Source organism: Natrix helvetica, assembly GCF_964273705.1.
Source record: "Natrix helvetica genome assembly, chromosome: 13".
Taxonomy (NCBI): Eukaryota; Metazoa; Chordata; class Lepidosauria; order Squamata; family Natricidae; genus Natrix; species Natrix helvetica.
Genome location: NC_138557.1, coordinates 4,186,180 through 4,212,247, shown reverse-complemented (window position 1 = coordinate 4,212,247; position 26,068 = coordinate 4,186,180). Strand labels below are relative to the sequence as shown.

At 44.9% G+C, this 26,068-nt stretch overlaps 1 protein-coding gene across 2 annotated transcripts; it reads right to left on the bottom strand.

Annotated features, from left to right (window-relative positions):
* Positions 1–355: 355 nt before the first annotated feature.
* ADAP1 (ArfGAP with dual PH domains 1) lies at positions 356–24,182 on the bottom strand. 2 transcript variants are annotated; one of them, XM_081965787.1, is made up of 11 exons: positions 23,741–24,179; positions 20,392–20,522; positions 19,075–19,166; positions 17,907–17,989; positions 13,684–13,796; positions 13,045–13,191; positions 11,755–11,838; positions 10,329–10,391; positions 7,156–7,227; positions 4,291–4,519; positions 356–3,086 (listed from the first exon to the last, which is right to left on the bottom strand). In XM_081965787.1, the coding sequence occupies exons 1-11, from the start codon at positions 23,823–23,825 to the stop codon at positions 3,058–3,060; spliced, it is 1,128 nt and encodes a 375-aa protein (XP_081821913.1). In that variant the 5' UTR covers positions 23,826–24,179; the 3' UTR covers positions 356–3,057. The 2 variants fall into 2 exon arrangements, with proteins under 2 accessions (XP_081821913.1, XP_081821914.1); XM_081965788.1 differs by lacking the exon at positions 10,329–10,391 and having other exon boundaries at positions 23,741–24,182.
* Between the last annotated feature and the right edge of the window lie 1,886 nt (positions 24,183–26,068).

The window sequence follows — 26,068 nt, the reverse complement described above, 5'->3', positions numbered from 1 at the left end:
AGCGCATGCACTCAAAAGCCCAATTGGGTTTATTATCCAGGGACGGCTTATTTTTGGGGAAACAGGGTAGTTGGGTATTTTATTTATTTCCCAAGTTCAATTTTTAAGGAAGGTGTCCATTGCATCTTCGTAGGAGTTCATTTGTGTTTGAACTTCCATCTTTTAAGAAACAATTTTTCACTGCCTACTTTCTTGGAAGCCGAGAATTTTCCATTCTAAAAATAAATCTTAAGAGGCTTTAAAGATGCCCTTCCTCATTTTAACTTTTTTTAAACAGAAAAGCTTCAAATATTGCACAACGAGAAAAACCTCTTATTTTTGTTTCCCACCCTGAATTTAATCAGACATGCCTCGATCAAGCCAAAAGGATAATAATTTATTGGTGTGGGTGATAGTTAGTATCACAACTGTCTTAACCATCAAATTTAACAAAGGTACGCACGAGACAGACAGACCTTACAGGAACATTGCAACGGAGGCAGAAACCGGTTTAAATCAAGACTTTGTCTTCAGATGCAGGAAAAACTAGTCCTGGAATTCTTTTTGTACCTGATTTGTAAAAAGTGGTGAAGGTCACAGCTGTGCCTGCAGAGGAGCAAGAATTAATATAATCTTACATCCAGAAGACAAGAAACAAGGAGATTTCAGCCAAAGTCGGTCAGTATAAATAGACAATCATACAAAGTATGGCTACAAACGGTGGGAATCTGGAGAAGAGAGAGGCCGCGAATCGATTGTCGGGTGGCTAAACACGATGAAAAGAGAAGGAAAATTAAAATCCCAAATCAGTCAACGCTAGTACTCGTGCAGCGAAGTCCTAAATAGCTCCCGCTTGCCGAAAACGTCTCACAGGGAATCTCTTACCTGCTGAAGCTAACGGAGCTTTGAATCCATCTATGGTTTGCTTTCTAACTTGCGGGTGACTTGTGTTGGGTTTAGTTTTTATCAGCCGTTTGATGAGTGAACGTTTTTAACGGATGCTTTGACGTTGCGCAGACCTGGGTATCCTATGACCCCCTCCCCCCCCCACCCCGGGCCATGTCTGGCCTTTCGGCTGTCGCTGTCTGGCCCATGGGAGATCAATCCGAAATTGGAAATCAAATGAGTAAATAAGTGTACGCCAGGCACGCAAAATAGCTGCATTGCTTTAATTTTGAAGACAACCGCTTTAAAAAAAAATATCTACACACCTTCACAGTCCGGTTGGTTTGGCTCTCCACAACGGACCACAATTTCTCCTGTGGCCTCTTGGGAAAATTCATTGCCCACACCTGGGTCAAAGGCTTGTTGTTGTTGTTATTGTTGTTAGCATGGTGTCTTCTTGAAAAAGTCACGTCTGACATCGGAAGTGGTTTTCACCAGTGAAAACCGTCCAACTTCGCTGTGAATTGGTTTGGGTTGTGATAGGCTTCGCGTTACGATGCGAACTCAAAGATGGCTAAGTCATCAAACCGAGGTGAAGCAAACCATAGGCTTAGTGCTTCGTGTGCCTTTTAATCCCTGCTTTGTAGAAGTCTCCTCACGGGTTGGCTATTGTCGAAGGACGATTGCAAAAGTTTGTCCCCGTTCATCGCCCACTTCAGCTGGGTCATGGCAGTTGGGGGACACTATCCTGAATTCTTCTGACTGAGGATAACGTTTGTGATGTTCCATTAAAGCTACCATCTTGGCTTTCTGGAACGGTAGCATGGATGCTCTTGCAGAGTTCACAGATGGGGAAATCAAGCTTCTCGGTTCCTTCTTGAGTCATGCAGACCTTTTCTCCTTCCAAAATTGAGAGCTGCTCTTTTTTCCATTCCCTTCTTAGCTTTAACTCTCACTGCTCAAATGTCCATCCTCCAAGCACCACAACGTGACAAAGAGCAAAACAACCTGGGGAAAAAATGAGTAAACCCAGCCTCTCCACATCGGACATCTTCAAGACATGCTAGGGGGGGTCTTTGCTCCCTGGTTTTGTAGTCAGTGAGGAGGTTGGGGAGGAAGATGGGCCACTCCTGGAGTCTGGGGAAGGCTCTGAAGAGGGCTCTGTGTCGGAGGCAGAGAGGGGGCCAGGGCCGTATGCCAGTTATCAGCTGCCTTCAGAGTCAGACATCAGTGAGGCAGAAGAACAGCTGGAGCCTATTCCCAGTGTGCGCATGCGCAGAGTTGCCAGGCGAAGGGAACAGCTAGAGAACAGGGGTTGACTTGGGAGCAAGGCCACAGGTGGAGGATGAATGGCCCCTCCCAGAGGAAATAAAAGGGGAGTGGAGTTTGCAGGAGACAACTAGTTCGCTTCAGTGTTTCGTGAACCTCCAAGACTCCTGGCCAAGTTCTGCAGATCTCAGCCTGGCAGCTCTCCAAGCCAGATAAGGTCTGTGACCGTAAATCCTCCCTTGAAAGACCTTGCTGGATGTGAATGAGCAGAATTCACAAACTAATCAAAGTGGCCAGGAGTTTGCTCTTGGGAAGCCTAGGCCAGAACGACACCACACATCCGACAGCAGGACCATGGAGGTCCATTGTCCAAATTTCATCATGTACTACCTCTTTCTACCTCCCCTCCTCCCCTTCCTCCTCCTCCTCCTCTTCTTGCCTACTCCCAGGCCAGTGTTTGAGCACCACGAATGATAACGCCCATGGGATGGCTTTCTAGGTTTTGCCACCATCTCTGAACGTGCCTACTTGGAACCCGTTCCACGCAAGGACTTCGCCATAGTAGCTCAGCCGAGAGCAAAGCAGAAAGAAAGAAGAAGAAGGACGTTGCATCGGGATTCTTCCAGAACGTCAGACACGATTCTTCAACTAGTGTGTGTTGCACACCCATAAGTGTTCAAGAACGACATTCTCAGCAAAGTGAAAGGCTGCTGTTGCCTGTGGTTTCGGTCTCCTTTGGACGGACAGCACCATGATCTGCGGCTCCCGCACCTTTCATTGCACCTCCCATCTTGCGGTCTAAAATGATTTGCTAATTATATAATTCTAGTTATCTTTTTCTTTTGGTCATTGCTAGCCTCGCAAACGAAAACTTAAAACCGATGTCCTTGCGAGTCGTGAGCCAATCTTGCTTCATATCGTCTCTTAGGGTTTATGCTTGAAATGAGCTTCCACTGGAAAGGAAAGACAGACAAAAAAAAAAGAAAGAAATTATATCATCAAAGAAGCTGCGGTCAGCCCTGAAGCTGGCCTGACCGAGGCCGTGGGTTTTTTTTTTTTCCTCACTTATTTACATATATTTTCTTGACATACTATAAGTGGTGAACAGTGTACTGCCTGAGTCAGTTGCTTACATAGTAATACTTCTTAAAATCCAAATTTCTACCTCTAAAAGGTAAAGTTTCCCCTTTCACATATGTGCTAGTCGTTCTCGACTCTAGGGGGCAGTGCTCTTCTCTGTTTCAAAGCCCAAGAGCCAGCGCTGTCCGAAGACGTCTCCGTGGTCATGTGGCTGCCATGACTAAACGCCGAAGGCACACGGAGCGCTGTTCCCTTCCCACCAAAGGTGGTCCCTATTTTTCTACTTGCATTTTTAATGTGCTTTCAAACTGCTACGTTGGCAGAAGCTGGGGACTAGTAATGGGAGCTCACTTTGTTTCACGGCGCTAGGGGTTCGAACTGCCAACCTTTCTGATTGATGAGCCTCAAACTGCTAGGTTGGCAGAAGCTGGGACGAGTAACAGGAACTCACTCCGTTACCCAGCACTAGGGCTTCAAACTGCTGACCTTCTGATCGACAAGCTCAGCATCTTAGCCACTGAGCCACCGTGTCCCTAATTTCTACCTCTAACTGAGGCCATTTTGAGATTTCAGTACTGACATGCTGGAGAAGAGGGACGGAGGGGGGAAATAAAGAGAGTTGGGGTGTTGTAGTCAAAACAAAATACTTTCTCTTGGGAACCAAGGACATTCCTGCAAGTGCTGCGGAAGAGAGGACTGGAGTCACCTAGCAACTGGACAGTATCCTGATTGAAGCATGTGATTGATTGATTGGAGAAAGTGACAAACTTTCACTTGTAATTAGATGGAAAACCACAGGAATATTCAGAGTCGGTTTTCCACCAGCTTGGGCCAACATGACATATCCAATCAACCTATTCTTTGAGGAATTTGCCTGCCTCGGAGTTTTGTTTGCTATGGGTATGTTACTAGGAACCCTGCCAGCCGCTTTGCCAAAGATCGGTAGTCCTCAACGTACAACAGTTTGTTTAGTGACTGTCCAAGATTACAACGGCCCTGATTCCAGTTTTGATGAAGGCTTCCATCAACATCGTACGAGTGACGGCTCCACCCCAAAACCGAACCCTGGAGCCTCACCTGCGTACTCCTGTGGCAGCATCGGCCTGTTGATCACTTTTTGAAAAGCGGAGATCCACTCCAGCTGATCGCTTTTGGTCTCACAGGCAAAGAGGAACTTCCGGTCAGGGGTGATGATGGTGATTCCGTACTGCCAGTGATTTCCCTGGGTGGACGGCGGGAGCCCTTCCAGGGCCTTGTAGCTGTTTTCTTTACTCCCAATAAAAACCTCTCCCCTGGCAAAAGCATCCTGAGTAGAGGACAAAGCAGAAGGACGCCATGTTTACAAAGGAGTGGAAGGATTAATCTGGGGGGGAGGGCTTCTGCAAAAGTTAACAAAGGAGCCAAGATCTGAAGGCCAAACCAACTATCCTTCCTTCCTTCCCTTCCCTTCCTCAACTGGGGCTCCATGAAAAGTCATGATTAGGAGGAAAAAAAATCTTCCTTCCTTCCTTCTCTTCATCTATCATCTATCTCTACTTATCTCTATCTACCTACCTACTGTGTTTTTCTGAAAATATGACCTATCCCAAAAGCTCTATCTATCTATCTATCTATCTATCTATCTATCTATCTATCTATCTATCTATCTATCTATCTAGTCTTCTACCAATTATCTGTCATCTATCTCTATCTAATCTCTATATCGCTATGTATCCATCCATCTATATATCTATCTGTATCCATCTATCTCTTTCTATCTCTATCTCTGTATCTATCCATCTATCTCTATTTCTATCTATCTATCTTTGACTGTCTGTCTTCTATTTATCCTTTATCTGCCATCTATATCTATCTATCCGTCTATCCATCCAGCCTCTATACGTATCTCTGTGTATCTCTCCATCTATATTTCTATCTACCTGTATCCATCCATCTATCTCTATTTCCATCTATCCAAAGAAAGATCTAAAGAAATATATATTTGGCTTAGTGGCTAATACATCTGCCTAATATGCAATACAGCCCAGGTTCAAATCCCAGTAAGGGTATAGCTAGCTGATGAGAGCTAAATAGCTTGAAATAGATCTATACTAGTCTCCCTTTATTTATTTATCAGCACAAATACCACACAAACATAGCAAAGGCAACATTAAAAATAAAAATATGGTTTTCTGCCTGGATGGTCTGTAATGAGCCGAAGGACAGAAAGGGGGAGTAGTGAGCTCCCTCCCATATTTGGGCATACCAGGAGTTGTAACACAAATACATACCTATTTCCCTGGCTCAGCTGATAAGGAGGAGAGCCTGTGGCTTAGTGGCTAATACATCTGCCTAATATGCAATAGTCTCCCTTTATTTATCAGCACAAATACAACACAAACATAGCAAAGGCAACATTAAAAATAAAAAAAGGAAAAATTTTGGGGGGGGGGGATTTAGAGAGCCTTGGAGCCAACAGGGTGAAATTGACCACAAACAGAGCGTCCTGTGCCTAAACAGAGAGGAGAAAAAGAGCCAGTTGCAAGATGGGGTAGGTCTGTTTTGGCCTGTGAAAAGGATCTGCATGTACGTCGGACATTGAACGAGAGCCAAGAGCGCGAGGCAGCTGTTAAAAATGGCAAATGCTATCGTGGAAGGAATTAAAGAACGAACCGTCCCTTTCTCCCAAAGCTTTGGTCAGATGCCCCTTGGAAAACGATATCCAGCACAAGAAGCTGAGCAACTGGAGAAGGCAACGAAGATGGTCAGGAGAATGGAAAGCCCCGTGTGCAGTTGAAAAACTCAAAGGAATTGGAATGTTGACTTCTTGGAGACATAGTTGAAGACTGCTGGTGTATTTGAAGAGTTGTGAGGATGGGGGAGGAGGAGGAGGAGAACTGAGGCATTCTGAGCTTGGTAGTTTTCTTGCATGTTTCATTACCCAGCTAGATAATATCATCGGTGCTAGAAGGGAGTGGGGTTATGGAGAAGAGGAGGAGGAGGAGGAGGAGGAGGAGGAGGAGGAGGAGGAGGAGGAGGAGGAGGAGGAGGGGAACTGGGGGGTCCTTGTTGCATTCTGAGCTTAGTAGTTTTCTGGCATGTTTCATTACCCAGCTAGATAATATCATTGGTGCTAGAAGGGAGTGGTGTTATGGAGTGGAGGGGGAATAGGAGGAGGAGGAGGAGGAGGAGGAGGAGGAGGAGGAGGAGGAGGGGAACTGGGGGGTCCTTGTTGCATTCTGAGCTTAGTAGTTTTCTGGCATGTTTCATTACCCAGCTAGATAATATCATTGGTGCTAGAAGGGAGTGGTGTTATGGAGTGGAGGGGGAATAGGAGGAGGAGGAGGAGGAGGAGGAGGAGGAGGAGGAGGAGGAGGAGGAGGGGAACTGGGGGGTCCTTGGTGCTCTCTGAGCTTGGTTGTTTTTTTGCTGATGTTTCATTACCCAACAAGGTTACATCATCAGTCCTAGAAGGAAGTGAGGTTTGCAGAGAGGAGGAGGAAGAAGACTGTGAGGTCCTTGAGGCTTTCTGAGCTGCAAATGTTTCATGACCCAACTAGGTAACAAAGTCAGTGCTAGAAGGGATGGGTGTTTGTGGGGGGGGGAGGAGGACTGTGGGGTCCTTAGCACTCTCTGACCTTGGTGGTTTTCTTGCAGACGTTTCATGACCAAGCAAGGTAACATCATCAGTCCTAGAAGGGAGTGGGTCTTTGGTGAAATTCAATTTTTTTTTACTACCGGTTCTGTGGGTGTGGCTTGGTGGGCATGGCAGGGGAAGGATACTGCAAAATCCCCATTCCCTCCCCACTCTTGGGGCCAGTCAGAGGTGGTATTTGCTGGTTCTCTGAACTACTCAAAATTTCCCCTACCGGTTCTCCAGAACCTGCTGAATTTCACCCCTGGAGTAGGGTTTGTGGAATGATGGAGGAGGAGGAGGAGGAGGAGGAGGAAGCCGAGGCTTACCAAAGGATCCTTAAAATACATTAATCTTCTATCATCCATGGTAAACCAGCGTTTTTTGAACCCCTCTGTTTGCTAAAAAGGGAGAAATGGAAAAGGAAGCTTTATTAATAAACCGATAAGTTTATCTAAAATACCAAGTAGATACTTTTATTTTCCTTCATTTTATAAAAAAAAATATTTTTAACATTAAAAGATGGTCTTGTTAATTGCACATGCAGGAACTAACTAAATACTTTTTAAAGAAAAGGGGAAAAAATCAGCACTAACATTGCTTATTTGAAACTTCTCCGGGCCATAGAAAGAGGAGGGGAAGGGGTTAAGCTTGTGATTTGTGAAACCATAGTTTCCTAAAATAATTATTAAAGAAGCCACAATTGGCTTGATTCCCAGGTTATAAAAAGCCTATTTGTGTCTGTGTATTTAAGCAACACCGCCCCGAGTCCCTTTTGGGGAGAGGGGGCGGTTTAGAAATGCGAAGAATAAATAAATAAAATAAACACACAGAGCTATGGCCAAACAGAATAGATTACAGGTTCAAATTCCAGCTATGGATAACCAGTTAGTAATAATTATTCATACAATTATCTACTTTAAAAAAAAAAAGGCAGAATACAACACTGGCCGCAGATCCCTAAAAACAGCCACAGGTGTATCTTTTTTTTAAAAGTACAAGTTTCTAGACCCTATGGCAAAGTTCTGGAAGTATGTGTTTCATACTTGCATCAATCCTGACAGCTGGAGAAATGTTTTGTGTGCGTTTTCCTAGCCTGAAAGAAGCAGAAATGTTGAATATTGGAATATAAGCCTAAACTTCTGCCTTCCTTATGAATCTCTGCCATGCTGATATTTTAATTTCCCTTGGGACCCCGAGAAAGGGCGGAGGGGGATGGAGCATCTTGCAAAAACAGTGCACAATTTCAATTGTGCTCATTGGGTTAGATTGTTAGCAGCAACAGGGCCAATCCATGCAAATCTTTCTCTCTCTTTTTTCTTTTAAAAGACAGCTCCAGCTAAAATCTGATGCAAACCTTGGGCTTGTTTGAATTTGTATTTTTAATGAATTGGTTAAGCACAGAGACGGGGGCTTTGGTTAAAAAAAAAACTCCTTGGCTCACAGCAACAAGAAAATAATTAATTTCTTGGTTCACCTTAATTAGGAGAGAGAGAGATAAAAACTGCAAGAATTAAAAAAAAGGAATAGAAGTTATTTTCTCCTCCAGAAGCTGACTGAAGAGTAGAGAAATCAGATAAAATGTTTATCTGGAACTAGAGAAATCCAGGTTAAAAATCTCAATTGCTCTGCTTAATCAACCCTGCAAGTTTGTTGCAAGGATCAAAAGAAGGGAGGAAAACTATAAAAACGAACCATAGTTTTTGGGAAAAAGTCTGTCTGTCTGTCTATCTATCTTTGTCTTCTATCATTTATCTGTCATCTATATCTAATCTCTATATCGCTATGTATCCATCCATCTATATTTCTATCTATCTGTATCCTTCTATCTCTATTTCTATCTATCATCTATCTATCTATCTATCTATCTATCTATCTATCTATCTATCTATCTATCTATGTGTGTATGTGTGTGTGTGTGTGTGAGTGAGAGAGAGAGAGAGAGATCTCCAGCATAACTCTGGAATGCCTTGAGCAATTTCAACCAAACTGTGGGGGTAACAAATCCCTAACACCCCTTGGGGTATGTGTTAAGATACAGCCTGTTGTCCCTTAAAATGGCTTCTAATGTACAGTGCAATGATGTTGCCATGGTTACAGCTTCACAGTACTCCACAAGGGGGCTGCCTCTGGTAAGGGGGAAAACCCAACATTAGAAATTACATTTGCTCCGGACATTTCCCACCTATAAATAAATACCTGAGCAACGCCGGATTATGGGCTAGTAGCTTATAATAACAAATACAGACACTTTAATCCTCCCCAGGGATGTTATAACTCCATTTTGAATTTGGGAAGCACAATTCTTATAGCTGTAATCTTTTTTTCAAAAGTGGCGAGCGTGAGATGGCCGCCTCTCCCATCCAAATGCATTTTAGCCAGCCAAATTCCCAAACCGGTAGTAATTTTTACCCTGCTATTATGGGATGGTCTATTAGGAGACATTCAGCTGGTCCGTCGAGGGTGGAAATAACTTGGTCATTTAAGGAAGCTACCCGCCGTCAGCCCTCGTTTCAAGAGAAGGATCCACAAAGCTCCTATTTTGGGGTTCACGATATATGCAAAATATCAGCTTTCTAAAGATAAAGGTTCCCCTCGCACGTATGTGCTAGTCGTTCCTGACTCTAGGGGGCGGTGCTCATCTCCGTTTCATAGCCAAAGAGCCAGCGCTGTCCGAAGATGTCTCCGTGGTCATGTGGCCGGCATGACTCAACGCCAAAGGCACAGAGAACACTGTTCCCTTCCCACCAAAGGTGGTCCCTATTTTCCTACTTGCATTTTTCACCTGCTTTCGAACTGCTAGGTTGGCAGAAGCTGGGACAAGTCACGGGAGCTCACTCCGTTATGCGGCGGTAGGGATTCGAACCGCAGAACTGCCGACCTTCCTGATCGACAAGCTCAGTGTCTTGGCCACTGAGCCACCCTTTCTACTGCAAGTTAAATTTGCCAATCAAGTTCCTTTTGTATATGATAAAATACCTTTTTAAGGCTTTCAATAGACTCTCGGGGTCTAGCCAAAGCACACAAAGCACAGTGGAAATATTTCAACCCTCTCTTTGTAATTCACAACACAACACACAACGGAGAAGAACTGGCAGGAATGTTTAAAGGAAGGCAATAACCAATCTTGAAATGTAATATCCATGGAGATTCTCAGTCATCCAGCTCAAAGTCGCCCCAAAGGTGCTTTGTTTTTTCAAGCGGTAACTGGACGTTATGCTTTTTTTTCTTTTGAAGACGTTTCGCTTCTCATCCAAGAAGCTTCTTCAGCTCTGATTTTCATTCCCCACCATCCAGCCAGAGCTGAAGAAGCTTCTTGGATGAGAAGCGAAACGTCTTCGACAAATAACCAGTGGCCTCTTTTAAAAAAAGCACTTTTGGGACTTCAAATGTAATCCAAATCACCTTGATTCGTGCACAACATACTAAAAGAGATCGAGATTTGTTTTCCCACCCAACATTGTCAAATTGCACTGGGCCGAAAAGATTAAACCTGTCTTACCTTTGGCCCAGTTTTCTCCATGTAGCCTTCCTTCAGATAATTCCTGGAAAGTTTTGGCACCAGCTAGGACGTTCAAATGATAGAAGAGGAAGGAGAGATCAGCAGATAGAAATACGGGGCAGGGCCAATGGAGAAATGAAGCAGCGGGAAGAAGAATGAAATAACTTAAACTACCCAAAAGGTCCTAGGACATCAACTGTTGCAGCAAGGAGACAAAACAAGGAAAGCTGGCTTATATAGAGTTATTTATACAATACAATCGCAGAGTTGGAAGGGACCTTGGAGGTCTTCTAGTCCAACCCCCTGCCTAGGCAGGAAACCCTATACCGTTTCAGACAGATGGCTATCCCTATTTGACGCAAAGAAACGTTAGATCACCAACCTTTCAGACCTCAGGGACCACTCAATTCATAATTTTAAATCCCGCGGACCACTAATATGATCTGGCTAATGACCAGGTGGGCATGGCTAGATGGTCATGTGGCTGGGTGGGTGTGGCCAACTCAATGTCACTCTCATTGAGGGACGTCTCGCCAGACTCTACTTGCCCCTCCCCTCCTCTCCTAGCCCTTCCTCGCCTGCCCACCCGGGCTCCTTAGGGCCCCAACAAGAAGCCGTTGCTGGAGCTAAGCAGCCACCGGAAGAAAGAGTTGGCCAAACAGCTCAGTTCAAATTGGATCTGACGGAGAAGGAGGCTCAGCAGAAGCACCTCACTGAGGACTAGGAGCATGGGCTTTCCAAGCAGAGGGAAGACCTGCGGGAGTGCAAGGCCAGGTACCGGCGCCTGGAGGCTCAGTGGGCTGAGATGGTCAGCCAGTTCCAGGCCATGATGCAGTCCCACTGGAACGAGGCCCTCTGGCTCTTCGCCACCAGTGGTGCTTCCCTCCAGCCTTCGGCCAAAGCCCCCCACCAGGAGGCTGAAGCAGACACCAAGTCGGAATTTCTGCCCCCTTCCAACCCATACAAAAAGACCCCGAAGGGGGAGACTCTCTGCAGTAACACAAGCATTCATTGCACGTATCCAGCCCAGGGGTCATACTTTGAGGACCCCTGCTTTAGTTGCAATATAAAAAATGCAAACAATTTTTCTGCGGACCACCAAATTTTCTCACAGACCATCAGTGGTCCACGGACCACCAGTTGGTGACTGCTGCATTAGATCAGTGTTTCTCAATCTTAGTAACTTTAACATAGGTAGACTTCAACTCCCAGAATTCCCCAGCCAGCTTGCTGTTCAAACTACACATTCCCCAGGTGTGTGGACTTCCAAACTCTCAGAATTCTCAACCATGGTGACCTGACCTTTCTTGGGAATTCTGGAAGTTGAGACCCACATCTGGAAGTTTTCCAAGTTTGAGAAACATTGCTATAAAATAATTCCAGGGAAGAAGAAGAAGAAGAAAGAAAGAGGAAATGCTGAGCTCACGTCAATGTCGCTGGCTCCGGGGAATGCCACTTGCAAGTAATGAAACCGCGCGGCACGGATGGCATTGAACCAGTCCACCATTTCCTGAAGAGCAAGAAAAATGGTTGTGTAAAAAAACGTGCACGAGTGCACACTTCAGAGGCATTCTCTACATTTTTTTTCCCTAGAGCTGGCTGGGATTGGATTTGAAATGCCGCTCTTCCCACAATTGCTAAATCTCATTTCTCCAGGCTCCACTTTCAAAATTATTTCATTCAATGGCAGTTTCTCTGCATTCCTTTTGTTACATGGAGTTTTATTTTTTTTTAAGAGCATGTATAGAGCCATTCATCTTATCACCAGTTTTGGTGATGCTCAGTTGACAAACGGCAGCCACATATGGCAAAAGAATTGTCGCTGGTTTTAGATCTAAAAGTTCTAATCTCTCATTTCCATCTACTCTCCATCTCCTGTGCTGTAGTTTAAAAAAGAAGATGTAAAGTAGTTTGAGTCAGAAATAATATTGTGTTTCAAATTAATTTCAAGAGGTTCAGGAAGGGGGAGACATTACCCTTTAGTAAGATAGGCAGCTGATGATGATAGATGATAGATAGATAGATAGATAGATAGATAGATAGATAGATAGATAGATAGATAGATAGATAGATGATAGATAGATAGATAGATAGATAGATAGATAGATAGATAGATGATAGATAGATAGATAGATAGATAGATAGATGATAGATAGATAGATGATAGATAGATAGATAGATAGATAGATAGATAGATAGATAGATAGATAGATAGATAGATAGATAGATAGATAGGAGAGAGGGGAGGAGGGAGATAGGTAGGTGGGTAGGTAGGTGGATGGATGGATAGATATGAGAGGGAGGGAGGTAGATAGGTAGATAGATAGGTAGGAAGATAGATTGATGGATGGATGGATAGGTAGATATGAGAGAGAGGGGCGAGGGAGGGAGGTTAGAAAGAGAGAGATGGGTTGTGGGTGAGCAGGTGGGTGGATAGATGAGAGAGAGAGAGAGAGAGAGAGAGAGAGAGAGAAGAGAGGATTGATGGAGACAAAGACAAAGAGAACAATACTGGGTGGACAATTGTCTTCTTAGTAATTATCTGGAGTCATCCTTGTTGCCTTCACAAGTCAGAAGGGATGCAAACACACACAGACACAGTCTCTCTGTCTGTCTCTCTCTGTGTCCCTCTCTCTCTCTCCTTGCTGCTCCTTTTGGCCACATGCAAACCAACTCTATGAGCTGCTTCCTTCCTTCCTTACTTCGGGGCCCCCACCTTGCCATCTTCATGGTAAACAAAAATATTCCTTGTGCTGTTGTCCTTCAAGTAAGTGATCTGCAGCCCGTGAGGGTTTCCGATTTTCTCCGGCTGGAAGGTGGCGTTGAGATGCTCAATTTTCATAATCGCTTTGGGTTCTTTGGCCTGGCGAGGAAAACCACCACAACAACACATTAGCTACAACTTCAATGTTGGAGGGACTTCACTGTGTCTGTATCTGAGCATCTGGTAGACAGGGAGTCGCCCCTAACAAAATTGGGGGAAGTAATTTTGTAATCCATCAGGAATTTTGAATTTGAATTGAATTTATTAGATCTTTGTATGTTCAATTAATATTGTGATTGGCATTAGAATGGCATACTGAAACACTGAACAATTAAATAATGAAGACTTAGATCTTAATACAACTATCAACACTAAGATTACAAAAATGTTATTAATATCATTATTGTTATTTGTATCAAAATGCCACACTGCTCATGCTTTGATGTTGAGGTACATCTAAAAATAAAATTATTTGTGTGTGTGTGCGCGTGTGTGTGTGTATATACATACACACACACACACACACTAAAAAAATAAAAAAAATTTAAAAAGAGGATCTATGCCACCACCAACCACCATCACCTCTCTTACATCATTTCTGTTGTAGTACTTCAGAGCTCCTTCCCTTTCCGAAAGGACAAATTTTCTGCTCAGAAACTGCCCGTTGTCACGTCCCCTCTTCCACAGATAACCTTCCCGGTAGCCTGGGTAGAAACAGCAAGAAAAAGCAGGGTTTCCTACTGGAAGCAGACGGCTATTTTGTGAAAAGAAGATGAAACTCGGGTTGTTCCTTTGAGACGAATCACCCAGAATCTCCTTTTTGGAGAGAACAGGTTCAGGTTCTGCTTTAGCCTGGCAAGATTCTGTCTGTAGGCGAACAACAATGAAGAAACTGCATTGGTTTGAGAAGAGGAAATTTGGTATAAATTTTGAATGGTGAAAAAAGGGGGAAAAGGAAGTTAAACTTAGTCTAACTATTGTTAAATAAATGGCTGATCATGATAATAATGCAATAATTTGTAATTGACAGGATAAAAGGGAAATTGGATATAAATTGTAAACGATGATTAAGAAAAGAGGTCTAAAGATTTTGCTATTAAACATAATCAATTGTAATTTTGAATGTGTTATAAAGGTATAATGTGGTTGGATGATATTGAAAATAGATAAGGGAATGCTACCATGTGGTTTTTGTTTTAAATTTTGGAATGTTTGTTGTAAAGGGACGTTAAAACAACTATAGCCATGCGAAGGATGAGGTATGATGATAGCAATGTATATATAAATATAGGTGATGTAAAATAGATAACTTGATATGAATCATAGGTGATGACTGTGGAAGGGATGCACGGAAGGTCTTTGTAACACACTTTCTACAATTTGTAATGGAGGGTGATTTTAAGGTGTTTGTTTGTCTTTATTCAAAGAATAAAAAAATTATATATATACTTCCGTGTTATATGAACAGATCCCCAGCAATGATAGTTGGAACTCTCTTCTGAGCAGTTTCTTTATCTATATCGATATCGATATCGATATCGATATAGATATAGATATAGATATAGATATAGATATAGATATAGATATAGATATAGATATAGATATATAAAGAAACTGCTCAGAAGAGTTCCAACTGTCATTGCTGGGGATCTGTTCATATAACACGGAAGTATCGGAGTGGGACTTCGGCAGTGGTGGGTTCCAACCGGTACAGCTCGGTATGGCTGAACCAGTAATGGTCAGGAGCAGCAGCCACCGTTCTGGTACAGTGGCTCATTTGGCCCACCCACGTTCCATACCTGTTTATGAAGCGTCCCCCTCCTTTATATCAATGTTCATGTTTGTCTGAATGCAAAAGTTGGCTTGAAACTCAACATTAAGAAAACTGAAAGATCATGGCATCCGGCCCCCTCAATTCCTGGCAAATAGATGGGAAAGAAATGGAGGTAGAGGTGACAGATTTTATTTTCCTAGGCTCCAAGATCACCGCAGATGGGGACTGCAGCCAAGACATTAAAAGACGCTTGCTCCTGGGGAGGAAAGCAATGGAAAATCCAGACAGCATCCTAAAAAGCAGAGACATCACCCTGCCAACCAAAGTGTGTCTAGTCAAGGCTGTGGTTTTCCCAGTTGCAATGGGTGGCTGTGAAGGTTGGACCATAAGGAAGGCTGAGCGCCAAAGAATGGAGGCCTTTGAACTCGGGTGCTGGAGAAGACTCCTGCGAGACCCTTGGACTGCAAGGCGATCCAACCGGTCAGTCCTAGAGGAGATCAACCCTGACTGCTCTTTAGAAGGCCAGATCCTGAAGAGGAAACTCAAAGACTTTGACCACCTAATGAGAAGGAGGAAGGACTCCCTGGAGAAGAACCTCATGCTGGGAACAATGGAGGGCAAAAGAAGAAGAAGGGGATGGCAGAGAATGAGGTGGCTGGATGGAGTCCTCAAAGCAGTCAGCGTGAGCTTATGGACTCCAGAGGATGGGAGAGGACAGGAAGGCCTGGAAGAACGTTGTCCATGGGGTCGTGATGGGTCAGACACGACTTCTCAACTAACATCAACAACAATCTTGTCCCTTGTTTCTTCTTGGTTCCATTTCAACCCGTCCTTGAGTCTAAAACATTGGTGACCACATTTCTCAATGTTCTCTTCTCTTTTTGGGGTTATCACAGACACCATTTCTACAGGGCTTCCTTCATATCGGCACTGGTTTCTCCATAATTTGCTTTTTGGTGTCCTTTAGAAGGAAGGGCAGACGGATCTACTCCCTGGTGCAACTGAGGAGGAAAACAAGAGTTTGTATGTTCCATCTTGCGACAATGAGGAGGGAGAAATGCCAAAGTTCTCACGAGGACACCGTGAAAGCTGTTGTGTGTTTTCCCCCACCCCCCAAAAAAACGCCTTCTTACCCTAGACCCCAGCTTTGTAGCCACCACTTTCCCAGCTGCACCGCTTCCACCACACACCCACTGTTTCATTAACAACAATGCTATTGTTGAGCTCTGCGCAGAACGAAGGATGGAGGGCCAGGCATGAAAGAGGCTTATTTTGTGCATTTTCCTTGGAGTCAAAAAGAAGAGAGGGCCTTGTGTAGCTTTTGTGTTTCGCATCATGAGCGCCAAACATCTTATTTGATACTTCCACATCTCAGCCTGCATCTTTTAAACCAGCGGTGAGCAACTGGTGGTCCACAAGGAAATTTCTTTAGTCCGCAGAAAAATTATTTGCATTTTTTTATATTGCACTAAATCAGGGGTGCTCAAACTACGGCCCCCTGGGATGGATACGTGCAATGAACGCTTGTGTTGCTGCAGAGAGTCTCCCACTTCGGGGTCTTTTTGTGCAGGTCGGAGGGTGGGGTAGAAATTCCAACTTGGGGTCTGCTTTAGCCTCCTGGTGGGGGGCTTTGGGCGAAGGCTGGAGGGAAGAGCCGCTGGTGGCAAAGAGACGGAGGGCCTCATTCCAGCATCATGGCCTGGAACTGGGTGTCCATCTTAGCCTGCTGAGCTTCCAGGCACTGGCACCTGATCCAATTTGAACTGAACTGTTTTGGTTTATACACATTGCAGGAGGAGAGACAGAAGACATCAGTTCCCGAAAGCTCGTTGCCTTGCAATAAAACGTATTAGCCTTCAAAAAAAAAAAACAACAACAACAACTTCTTGGTCCTTTCTGATTTTTGTTAACGAAGTGTCTCGCTCACACAAAGCCAGCAAGTCTCAGGCATCAGAAAACCTTGCATTTTGTCTCAACAGGATTTGTATTGGCATTTTCCCAAAAGAGTGACGGTGTTCTTTCTTTTTATTCATTTATATCCTGTCTTTATTATTTTTATAAAGAACTCAAGGCAGTGAACATATCCAACATATCTTCCTTCTCCTATTTTCCCCACAATAAGAAATCTGTGAGGTGGGTTGGGCTAAGAGGGAGGGACTAAAGTCACCTAGCCAGCTTTCGGAACTAAGGTGGGACTAGAACTCCCAGTCTCCTTGTGATTGGTCCAAAGTCATCCAGCTGGCTTTCGTATCTAAGGCAGGACTAGAACTCCCAGTCTGCAGGTAATTGGACCAAAGTCACCCAGCTGGCTTTCATTTCTAAGGCGGGACTAGAACTCACAGTCTCCTGATTCCTAGTCTGGTGCCTTAACCACTAGACCAAATTGGTCCTCTTAACTTTTAAGTCTGACTTAAGTCTATGTTAGCCATTCCCACCATACCTGTAATTTATTTCCACCCTAAACAGGCCAATCTCTTAAAACATGTAGAACGAAACAAAAAAAAAAACAATCAGTTTCCAAATGAATACGAGTCTTACTAATTTTAAGCTCCAACCAATAGTGGCTTGCTTTTGACCCAGTAGTTCACATCCTGTTTGGCCAACTAAAAATAAATAAAATTACTCAGGTCTCTTTAGTGAGGGCACAAGGTGTACTTTCCCCTTCTTCTTTTTTTTCGGAAGCACAAGTCTCTTTTGATTTACACCTGTATGGCAAAAGCATCAAGAACTAACGTAGCTGGAACACGGACCAGGAGTCAAAATGATTTAACCGGTGAAGTGTGAACAAATTAATCTAAAATCAGGATTCAATGTAATCTTTGTTTACGATAATCAGTTCCTCTGTTTTGGACCAAACACAGAACTATGGTTAAAAGTGGAAGCAAATATTCCCGAAGTTTTTTCCCCCAGAGGCTTAAGTCAATAAGAACTTTGAACAGTAAACATTAGATTAATACTAACACAATACATACATACATACATACATACATACATACATACATACATACATACATACATACATATATATATATTCCATTACCTGCAGAATAAGGCTCTTGTTTCTCAGTGAAAATGAATTCTTCCCTTTCGTATTTAGCCCTGATCCATTGTTCTCGTAACAGCCTGACAAAAAGAAAAAAAAATTGATTTAAAAAGCACTGCAATGATGGCGTTTTTTCACCCAGTACAATATCCTCCAGCAATACAAGAGGACCCCAGTGATGGGATTCAGCCGGTTCGCACCTATTCGGGAGAAGCGGTGGTTAACTTTCTAAGCAGTTGGGAGAACCGGTTGTTGGAAGAAATCTCCTTTTGTCTGTTTGTTTTTTCCTACTTTACAGGGCTAATCCTGGAAGGAAGGAAGGAAGGAAGGAAGGAAGGAAGGAAGGAAGGAAGGAAGGAAGGAGGGAGGGAGGGAGGGAGGGAGGGAGGGAGGGAGGGAGGGAGGGAGGAAGGAAGGAAGGAAGGAAGGAAGGAAGGAAGGAAGGAAGGAAGGAAGGAAGGGAACGTTTTGGTGGTGTTTCTAGCCTCATTTTTATTGCCCTGCTTACGGAAACTGCCTCTCCGGTTAACCCTTATGACATTGTCACCGCTAAGGCGAAGCGCCCATCGACCTGAGTGGCGTTGAGTTGGTGATGCCCACCCAGTCACATGACCACCGAGACACGCCTACCCAGCTGGTCATTAGGTCAGAGAACTGGTTGTTAAATTATTTGAATCCCACCAACTGGGATTCAAAGCCACTCGGCTTACAACCACAAAATTTCCGTTGCCGTTACGTGAATTTGATCCCCTTTTTCCGAACATAGCATGATAAACTCAATCAACATGCGATGAATTCCGTAATTCGTGTTTTGTTCCCTTCACACGTAAACATCTCTTTTTTTTCTTTTTCTACAAATTAGTTTAACCCTGGAAGGGTTTTTTGGGACAACAAACCATAGTTACCTAAAACAACAACAACAACAACAACAACAAAGCAAAACAGAGAAGTTATTGTTTTCATCAGTACCATCCAAGAGCTGAGAAAATAATCCAACTGCAATCTCATGCAGGTCAAAGAGTTTTCAATCCATCAAGTTTCATTGCAGCTTTTTGTTTTTGTTTTTAATCCATAGAAACAAGCCTTCGGGATGAAGATTATAGTCACTTCGGGTGCTTGGAAAATACCGCTGCCCAAAATGCTTGAGCAAAAGGTGGATACTTACAGGCAGTCCAAAAAAGTTGGCTTATAATAAAACGGTGGGATTTTGGATTCGTATTTAACTTTGGAGAATGCGTTCCCCGTGGAAGCCATAAACTGCAAATAAACAGAGATATATTTAAAGCAATTAGTCCCTTTCAATCATTTAAACAATACAGTCAAAAGACAAACAGAGGTAGATGCAAGCATTTCATATTGACTCATCAGTACCTACGTTACAATAACAAGGTTGATAAATCAGCCTCAGGTATAAGAGCTAGGTAAAGGTAAAGGTTCCCCTTGCACATATGTGCTTGTTGTTCCTGACTCTAGGGGACGGTGCTCATCTTCGTTTCAAAGCCCAAGAGCCAGCGCTGTCCAAAGACGTCTCTGTGGTCATGTGGCCAGCATGACTCAACACCCAAGGCGCACGAAACGCTGTTCCCTTCCCACCAAAGATGGAGTGAGAGAGAGAGAAAGAGAGAGAGATACACAGACAGATAAGAGACAGATAAGAGATAGATAGATGGATGGATAGATAGATAGATATAGATAACATAGATGATAGATTAGATAGATAAACAGACAGACTGACAGACACATACAGATAAGATGATAGATAGATAGATAGATAGATAGATAGATAGATAGATAGATAGATGATAGATAGATAGATAGATAGATAGATGATAGATAGATAGATAGATGATAGATAGATAGATAGATAGATAGATAGATAGATAGATAGATAGATAGATAGATAGATAGATAGATAGATAGATAGATATAGAAGATACATATAGAAGATAGAAGATTGTCTGGAACGGTATAGGGTTTCCTGCCTAGGCAGGGGGTTGGACTAGAAGACCTCCAAGGTCCCTTCCAACTCTACTATTGTATTGTATAAGATAGATAGATAGATAGATAGATAGATGATAGATAGATAGATGATAGATAGATAGATAGATAGATAGATAGATAGATAGATAGATAAGATACATATAGAAGATAGATAGATAGATAGATAGATAGATAGATAGATACATACATACATACATACATACATATAGAAGATACATATAGAAGATAGATAGATAGATAGATAGATGATAGATAGATAGATAGATAGATAGATAGATAGATAGATAGATAGATAGATAGATAGATAGATATGTGTGTGTGTTTTGTAGCATGTGTAGATATATGTGTTATGTGTGTGTATGGGTTGATATATACTTTCTTTTGAGAGCAGGCAACCTGTGCCAGGGTGCCCACCATAAAACACGACCCTAAAGCCGATCTTATCTATCTGATCTTCTAACCCCCCCCCCCCCCCCATTACCTCAATTTGTGGCAAGTCCCATTCATCCATGCGGACGGATTTCACCTTGCTGATCTGGGGGATGTTGCGATGGATCCCCGAACAATTTAAGCAAATGAAGACCCCCAACGTGTGAGAGGCCCAGTCCGGATCTGCAGAAGACAAACATTGGAGGAAGGAAGAAGCATCGTGGCGTGTAAGTCAGTGTGTGTGGGGGAAACCACTGGCGTTGAGAGAGAGGGAATTGGGCAATGGGGCTAGGCTAGGTTTTTACAAGCAGCGTGTAATATATGATATCACTGCAAAGTTATTGTCACACCCAAGACGATCCTCAGATCACAATCAGCCCTTTGGGATTTCAACCAACCTGCTTTGTTATGGCTGTTGCCTACACACCCTACCAATACAGGTAGCCTTCAACTTACAACTTGTTCATTTAGTGACAGTTCATACTTACAACAGCACAGCAAAAAAGGTGACCTAAGACTGTTTTTCACAGTTACGACCTTTCCAGCGTTCCCGTGGTCGTGTGATCTAAATTTAGATGCTTGGCAACTGGTTCATACTTATGATGGTTGAGGTGTCCCAGGGTGGGGGGATGGAATTTGGGGGGGAGGGGCGTGATCCCCCTTTTGCGATCAAAGTCAATGGGAAAGCCGGAGTCACTTAACGACCGTGTTACTAATTTATCAAACTGCAGTGATTCGCTTAACAACCGTGACCAGAAAGGTGATAAATGGGGGGAAAGCTCCCTTAACAAATGTCTCACTTAACAACAGGAATGTTGGGCTCACTGGTGGTTGTAAGTCGAGGATTACTTGTATCACACTTTTGAACGGTTGTTTTGATTCTAAATAAGAGCCTAGGAATCATGGTGTCATTATTAAGATATATGACGTTTCCAGGAAGTGACAGCTGTGGGAAATGAGGTACAGGTAGGGGTAGTCTTGTTTAGTGACTGCCTCATTTTTACCTGCTTTCGAACTGCTAGGTTGGCAGAAGCTGGGACGAGTCACGGGAGCTCACTCTGTTATGTGGCACTAGGGATTTGAACTGCCAAATGGCCGGCCTTTCTGATCTTAGCGTCTTAGCCACTGAGCCACCACATCCCTCAGATAGATAGATAGATAGATAGATAGATAGATAGATAGATAGATAGATGATAGATAGATAGATAGATAGATAGATAGATAGATAGATGAGAGAGAGATGAGAGAGAGAGAGAGAAGGAGATAATAGAAATAGAGATGGAGAGAGAGAGAGATGATAGGGAGAGAGAGATGGAGAGAGAGATGAGAGAGAGAGAGATGAGAGAGATCGATAGATAGAGATAGAGATAGAAATAGATAGAGAGATATAGAGAGACAGAGAGAGAGAGAGAGAAACAGATGATAGAGATAGAGAGATAGAGAGAGATAGAGAGGGTTTCAATCTAGCTGTGTCAACTAGGACCCCTTACAGGCAAAGCACCAGTGCCCCCCTCCCACAACTCTCCCCTAAAAGACCAAATCTGTGCAGTAGCTCTCTCATAGATCCCTGTTTGGGTAGCTGTGTGCTGAGACAAAAAAGAGGACATACTATTTGGCACTTCGAAGAGAGATTTCATTGGCGCTTTTACTACAAACCGGAGCAGAAAGGCGGGGGCATCCAAATAATCATCCCTACAGCCTGCATTGGGGGGGGGGCTGAATCCCCCCCCCCAAAAAAAAGGGGGGGAGAAAGAGAATACAGGACCAGCCCCAAAGCTATCTCCCAACCCACTTTATCGGGACAGGGGGACGGACGGACGGACAACACTTGCCACCGTGAGAAGCAATTCCTTAGCAGAAGGGAGATATGCTCCCAACCCCATCACCTCCTTTTAAGCGGATTCCAAAGTGGGGAGGGGGGACCTCTCCCACCCAGCTGTGTGGTGCCAAAGGCGAGGCTGGCATTCCTACCCCACCCCACCCAAGCCAGACCAAGGCGAATAGCTGGCCAGACTCAGCTGTAATGCTCAATTGAGGGCCAGGACCCTAGTCAAGCCCCCTCCTCCTCCTCCTCCTTCTCTCCTTCCCCATCCCCCGGGCAGGGATCTCTACTACCCCCATCCCCAAAGGAAACCCGAGCCAGCCCCCACCCTCCTCGGTGCCCAGCCAAAGGCGGCTTCCCCGCCGCTGATCTGCACTGCAGTTCACAGCCGGCAAGCCCCTCTCTCGGCATGGGCGATGACATCACCCATTGGCTACGTCAGCCGGAGAAAGCCAGGGGGGGGGGCAGCAGAGAGAGAGAGAGAGATTGGGGAGGGGTCCCCGAATGAGGAGGAAGGAGGGGGAGCAGGTCTGTTTCTTCCTTGGGGTGGGGTGGTTGGGGAATAAACCATCCCTTTTGGCGATGGGGGGTGTCCCAGGATCGTCCCTGGATTTGACAGGGGAAGGGGAGGCAAGAAGGGAAGGGGAGGGGGCGTTGGAAGAGTGTCACCTGGCCATCTCTTGCCAGCCAAGTTGCCGGGAAAGGCGCCGGGCACCCCAAGAAGCACAAGGGGAGCCCCCCCCCCGATTTCTCTGCCTACGTTGGCAAGTTTGGCTGACTTGGTCGCGGAGGGGAGGAATGATCCAGGGGAGGGTCTTTCTCCCCCGCTCCCTCGTGCCCCCAGGATTTAGGGAGGGTGGGGTCCTCTGCTTTTCTTGGGGGGGAAGGCAATCCACGCTTTGCACCCAGATCTCTCTCTCTCTCTCTCTCTCTCCTTCTCTCTCTCCCTGTTCTCTCCTTCTCTCTCTCTCTTTCCCTCTCCTTCTCTCTCTTTCTCTCCTTCTCTCTCTCTCTCTTTCTCTCTCTCCTTCTCTCTCTCTTTCTCTTCTTCTCTCTCCTTCTCTCTCTCCCCCCTTCTCTCCTTCTCTATCTCTCCTCCTCTCTCTCTGTCTCTGTCTCTCGTTCTCTCTTTCCCCGTTCTCTCCTATTTCTCTCTGTGTCTTTCTCTCTCATTGGGGACCCCCATCCTCCCCCCCCCGCGCCGCGCCCCATGCTCGGTTCCTCTTTCTCCCCCCCCCCAATCCTTCCCAGCAAAGGGAACCCAGAAGCCGCGGGTGGGGAAACTGAGGCCGGGAGGGAGAGGAAGCGCTCCCCTCCCTAAAGCACTCCCAAACCCCTGCGCCACTGCTCGGGGGAGGGACGGGGGGAGAGAAGACCACGCAGCCTGCCTGTCAGCCAGCCAGCCGCCCCCAGCTCCATCCATTCCGCTTCGAGAGCAGAGAGAGGTGGGGGAGCAAGGGGTTTCTCTCCCCACCCCATGCTCCTTTGCAGGCAAAGCAGGTCCCTGGAGCCCTGCACCTGCCAGAGATCCCATTCTCCCCCCCCCAAGGACCCCCGGCCCCCTCCCCATCTCACTCACCGCTGGCCTGGCAATCGGCGCACCCTCCGTTCCCTTCGCTTTGCAGCAATTCGAGCAGAGCCGTCTTGTTCCTCTCTTTCGCCATGGTCGAGGTGGGTAGGGGGTGTGAGGGGGGGGGACAGTACTGAGCCCGGGTGTCGGTCCCGGTGGAAGGAAGGGAGGGGGCGGCAGGGGCGACCTCCCTCTCCTCCGCCCTGCCCTCTTCGCCTTTGCCCCTAGTGGGTCTCCAGGGCGCCTCTCCGCCGTCCGGGGGGGGGGCTGCTTCATTCAGGGAGACCCCCCCACCCTCCTCCAAGGGGCCCTGAGGAGCCGGAGGGGAGGGCCAGGAGGGGTCCCTCGGCCGCCCGGCGGCTCAGCATCCCCGCCCGGGCTTGCTGGAGAGAGGCTGGAGGTGGGGGAACGGGGTGGGGGGAGGTTCCGCAGGCCGCCAGCCCCGAAGCGGAGCCAGTCAGCAAAAGAGAAAACTGAACCAACTCCGAGACTCTCAACCTCCCCACCACCACCCGCCCCAACCCAGGCGCGTACCTATTCGGAGCCCCGGTCGAGCCCGACCCCTGCTGGCCGCCGCGGAAATCGACAGGCGGGCGCCGCAAGCCTCGCTGTTTCTCCCCCCACCCTCCCACCCCAATCCAGGTGAGACGCGGAGCGCCAGGTTGTCCGCTGGAGAGGCTGCTGCGCCTTTTAGCCCCTCCGGAGAAAGAGAAAGAAAGAAAGAAAAAGAAAGAAAGAACGAGAGAAAGAAAGAAAGAAGGAAGGAAGGAAGGAAGGAAGGAGAGAAAGAGAGAGAGAAAGGAAGAAAGGAAGAAGGAAGGAAGGAAGGGAGGGAGGGAGGGAGGGAGGGAGGGAGGGAGAGAAAGAGAGAGAGAGAGAAAGAAAGGAAGGAAAGAAGGGAGGGAGGGAGGGAGAGAAAGAGAAAGGAAGGAAGGAAGGAAGGAAGGAAGGAAGGAAGAAAGAAAGAAGGAAGGGAAGGAGGGAGAGAGAGAGAGAGAGAGAGAAAGAAAAAGAAAGAAAGAAGGAGGGAGGGAGGGAGGGAGAGAAAGAGAAAGGAAGGAAGGAAGGAAGGAAGGAGGAAAGAAAGAAGGAAGGGAAGGAGGGAGGGAGAGAGAGAGAGAGAGAAAGAAAAAGAAAGAAAGAAAGAAAGAAAGAAAGAAAGAAAGAAAGAGGGAGGGAGGGAGGGAGGGAGGGAGGGAGGGAGGGAGAAGCTGTCTGTAATAAATCCTCCATGACCTGGAGGACTGGGAATCTCTACCGACTTTTAACTTAAAAGGAACTGGCAGGAAAGGAAAGGCAGTGAGGGGGGAGAAGGGAGAAAGGCAGACTAAACCGGGACCTACAAGTTATTAATGGGACTCCGCTCTTAAATTACTCCACCACGTTTAACTCTACATTTCCTTCCGTTTTCCATTCGCCTTCCCTCAATGGAGTTTGATAGACTCTTGTGGCTCTTGTGTTTTGACCTACATTTCATCCCCCCCCCCCCCAGTCTGCAGGTTAGGTGACTTTTCTGAATGGTTTAACCTGACAGGCTTGTTCCAAAGATTTTTTTTTAAAGCACATGATTGGGCTGCCTTAAAAGAATGTGATTAAAATTCTTATTTTCTTTCTTTTTTAACGAAATGTTCCTGAGCCAGCTGAAATTCTACCGAACGAGATCCGCTCTTTGATGAATTCTGCGCCATAAAAGAACGGGTGGGGCTTTAAAAGTATTTCCCTCCCCCCCCCACCCCTGGGAACTGGCCAACGGATTTATTGAACAATGTTTATTGATACAATATTTATTAATACTTTATTGATACAATATTTATTGATACAATATTATTGAACAATATTTATTGATACAATATTTATTGATACAATATTTATTGATACAATATTTATTGATACAATATTATTGAACAATATTTATTGATACAATATTTATTGAACAATATTTATTGATACAATATTTATTGATACAATATTTATTGATACAATATTTATTGATACAATATTTATTGAACAATATGTATTGATACAATATTTAATGAACAGTGTTTATTGATACAATGTTTATTGATATAATATTTATTGAACAATATGTATTGATACAATGTTTATTGAACAGTATTTATTGAACGATATGTATTGATACAATATTTATTGAACAATATTGAAAAATCCATCCTGTCCTGATTGATGCTGAGTGGCAGGGGCCATAATAAAATGAGTCAACCAATAAAATAAAACTGTTGTACGGCTTTATGTAAGTAAAACCATTTTACCTGCATAATGTAAAGCTACCAATGATTCTTTTAAACCATTGCAAATTCATGTTTGGTCCAGTAAAGG

Excerpts from the sequence above, each read along its gene's own strand:
- ADAP1 (XM_081965787.1), bottom strand. The coding sequence starts at position 23,825 with ATGGCGAAAGAGAGGAACAAGACGGCTCTGCTCGAATTGCTGCAAAGC. Across the intron at positions 20,523-23,740 it reads CGCCGATTGCCAGGCCAGCG|ATCCGGACTGGGCCTCTCAC; the intron begins GTGAGTGAGATG and ends TGTCTTCTGCAG. Across the intron at positions 13,797-17,906 it reads ACAAGAGCCTTATTCTGCAG|GCTACCGGGAAGGTTATCTG; the intron begins GTAATGGAATAT and ends GTTTCTACCCAG.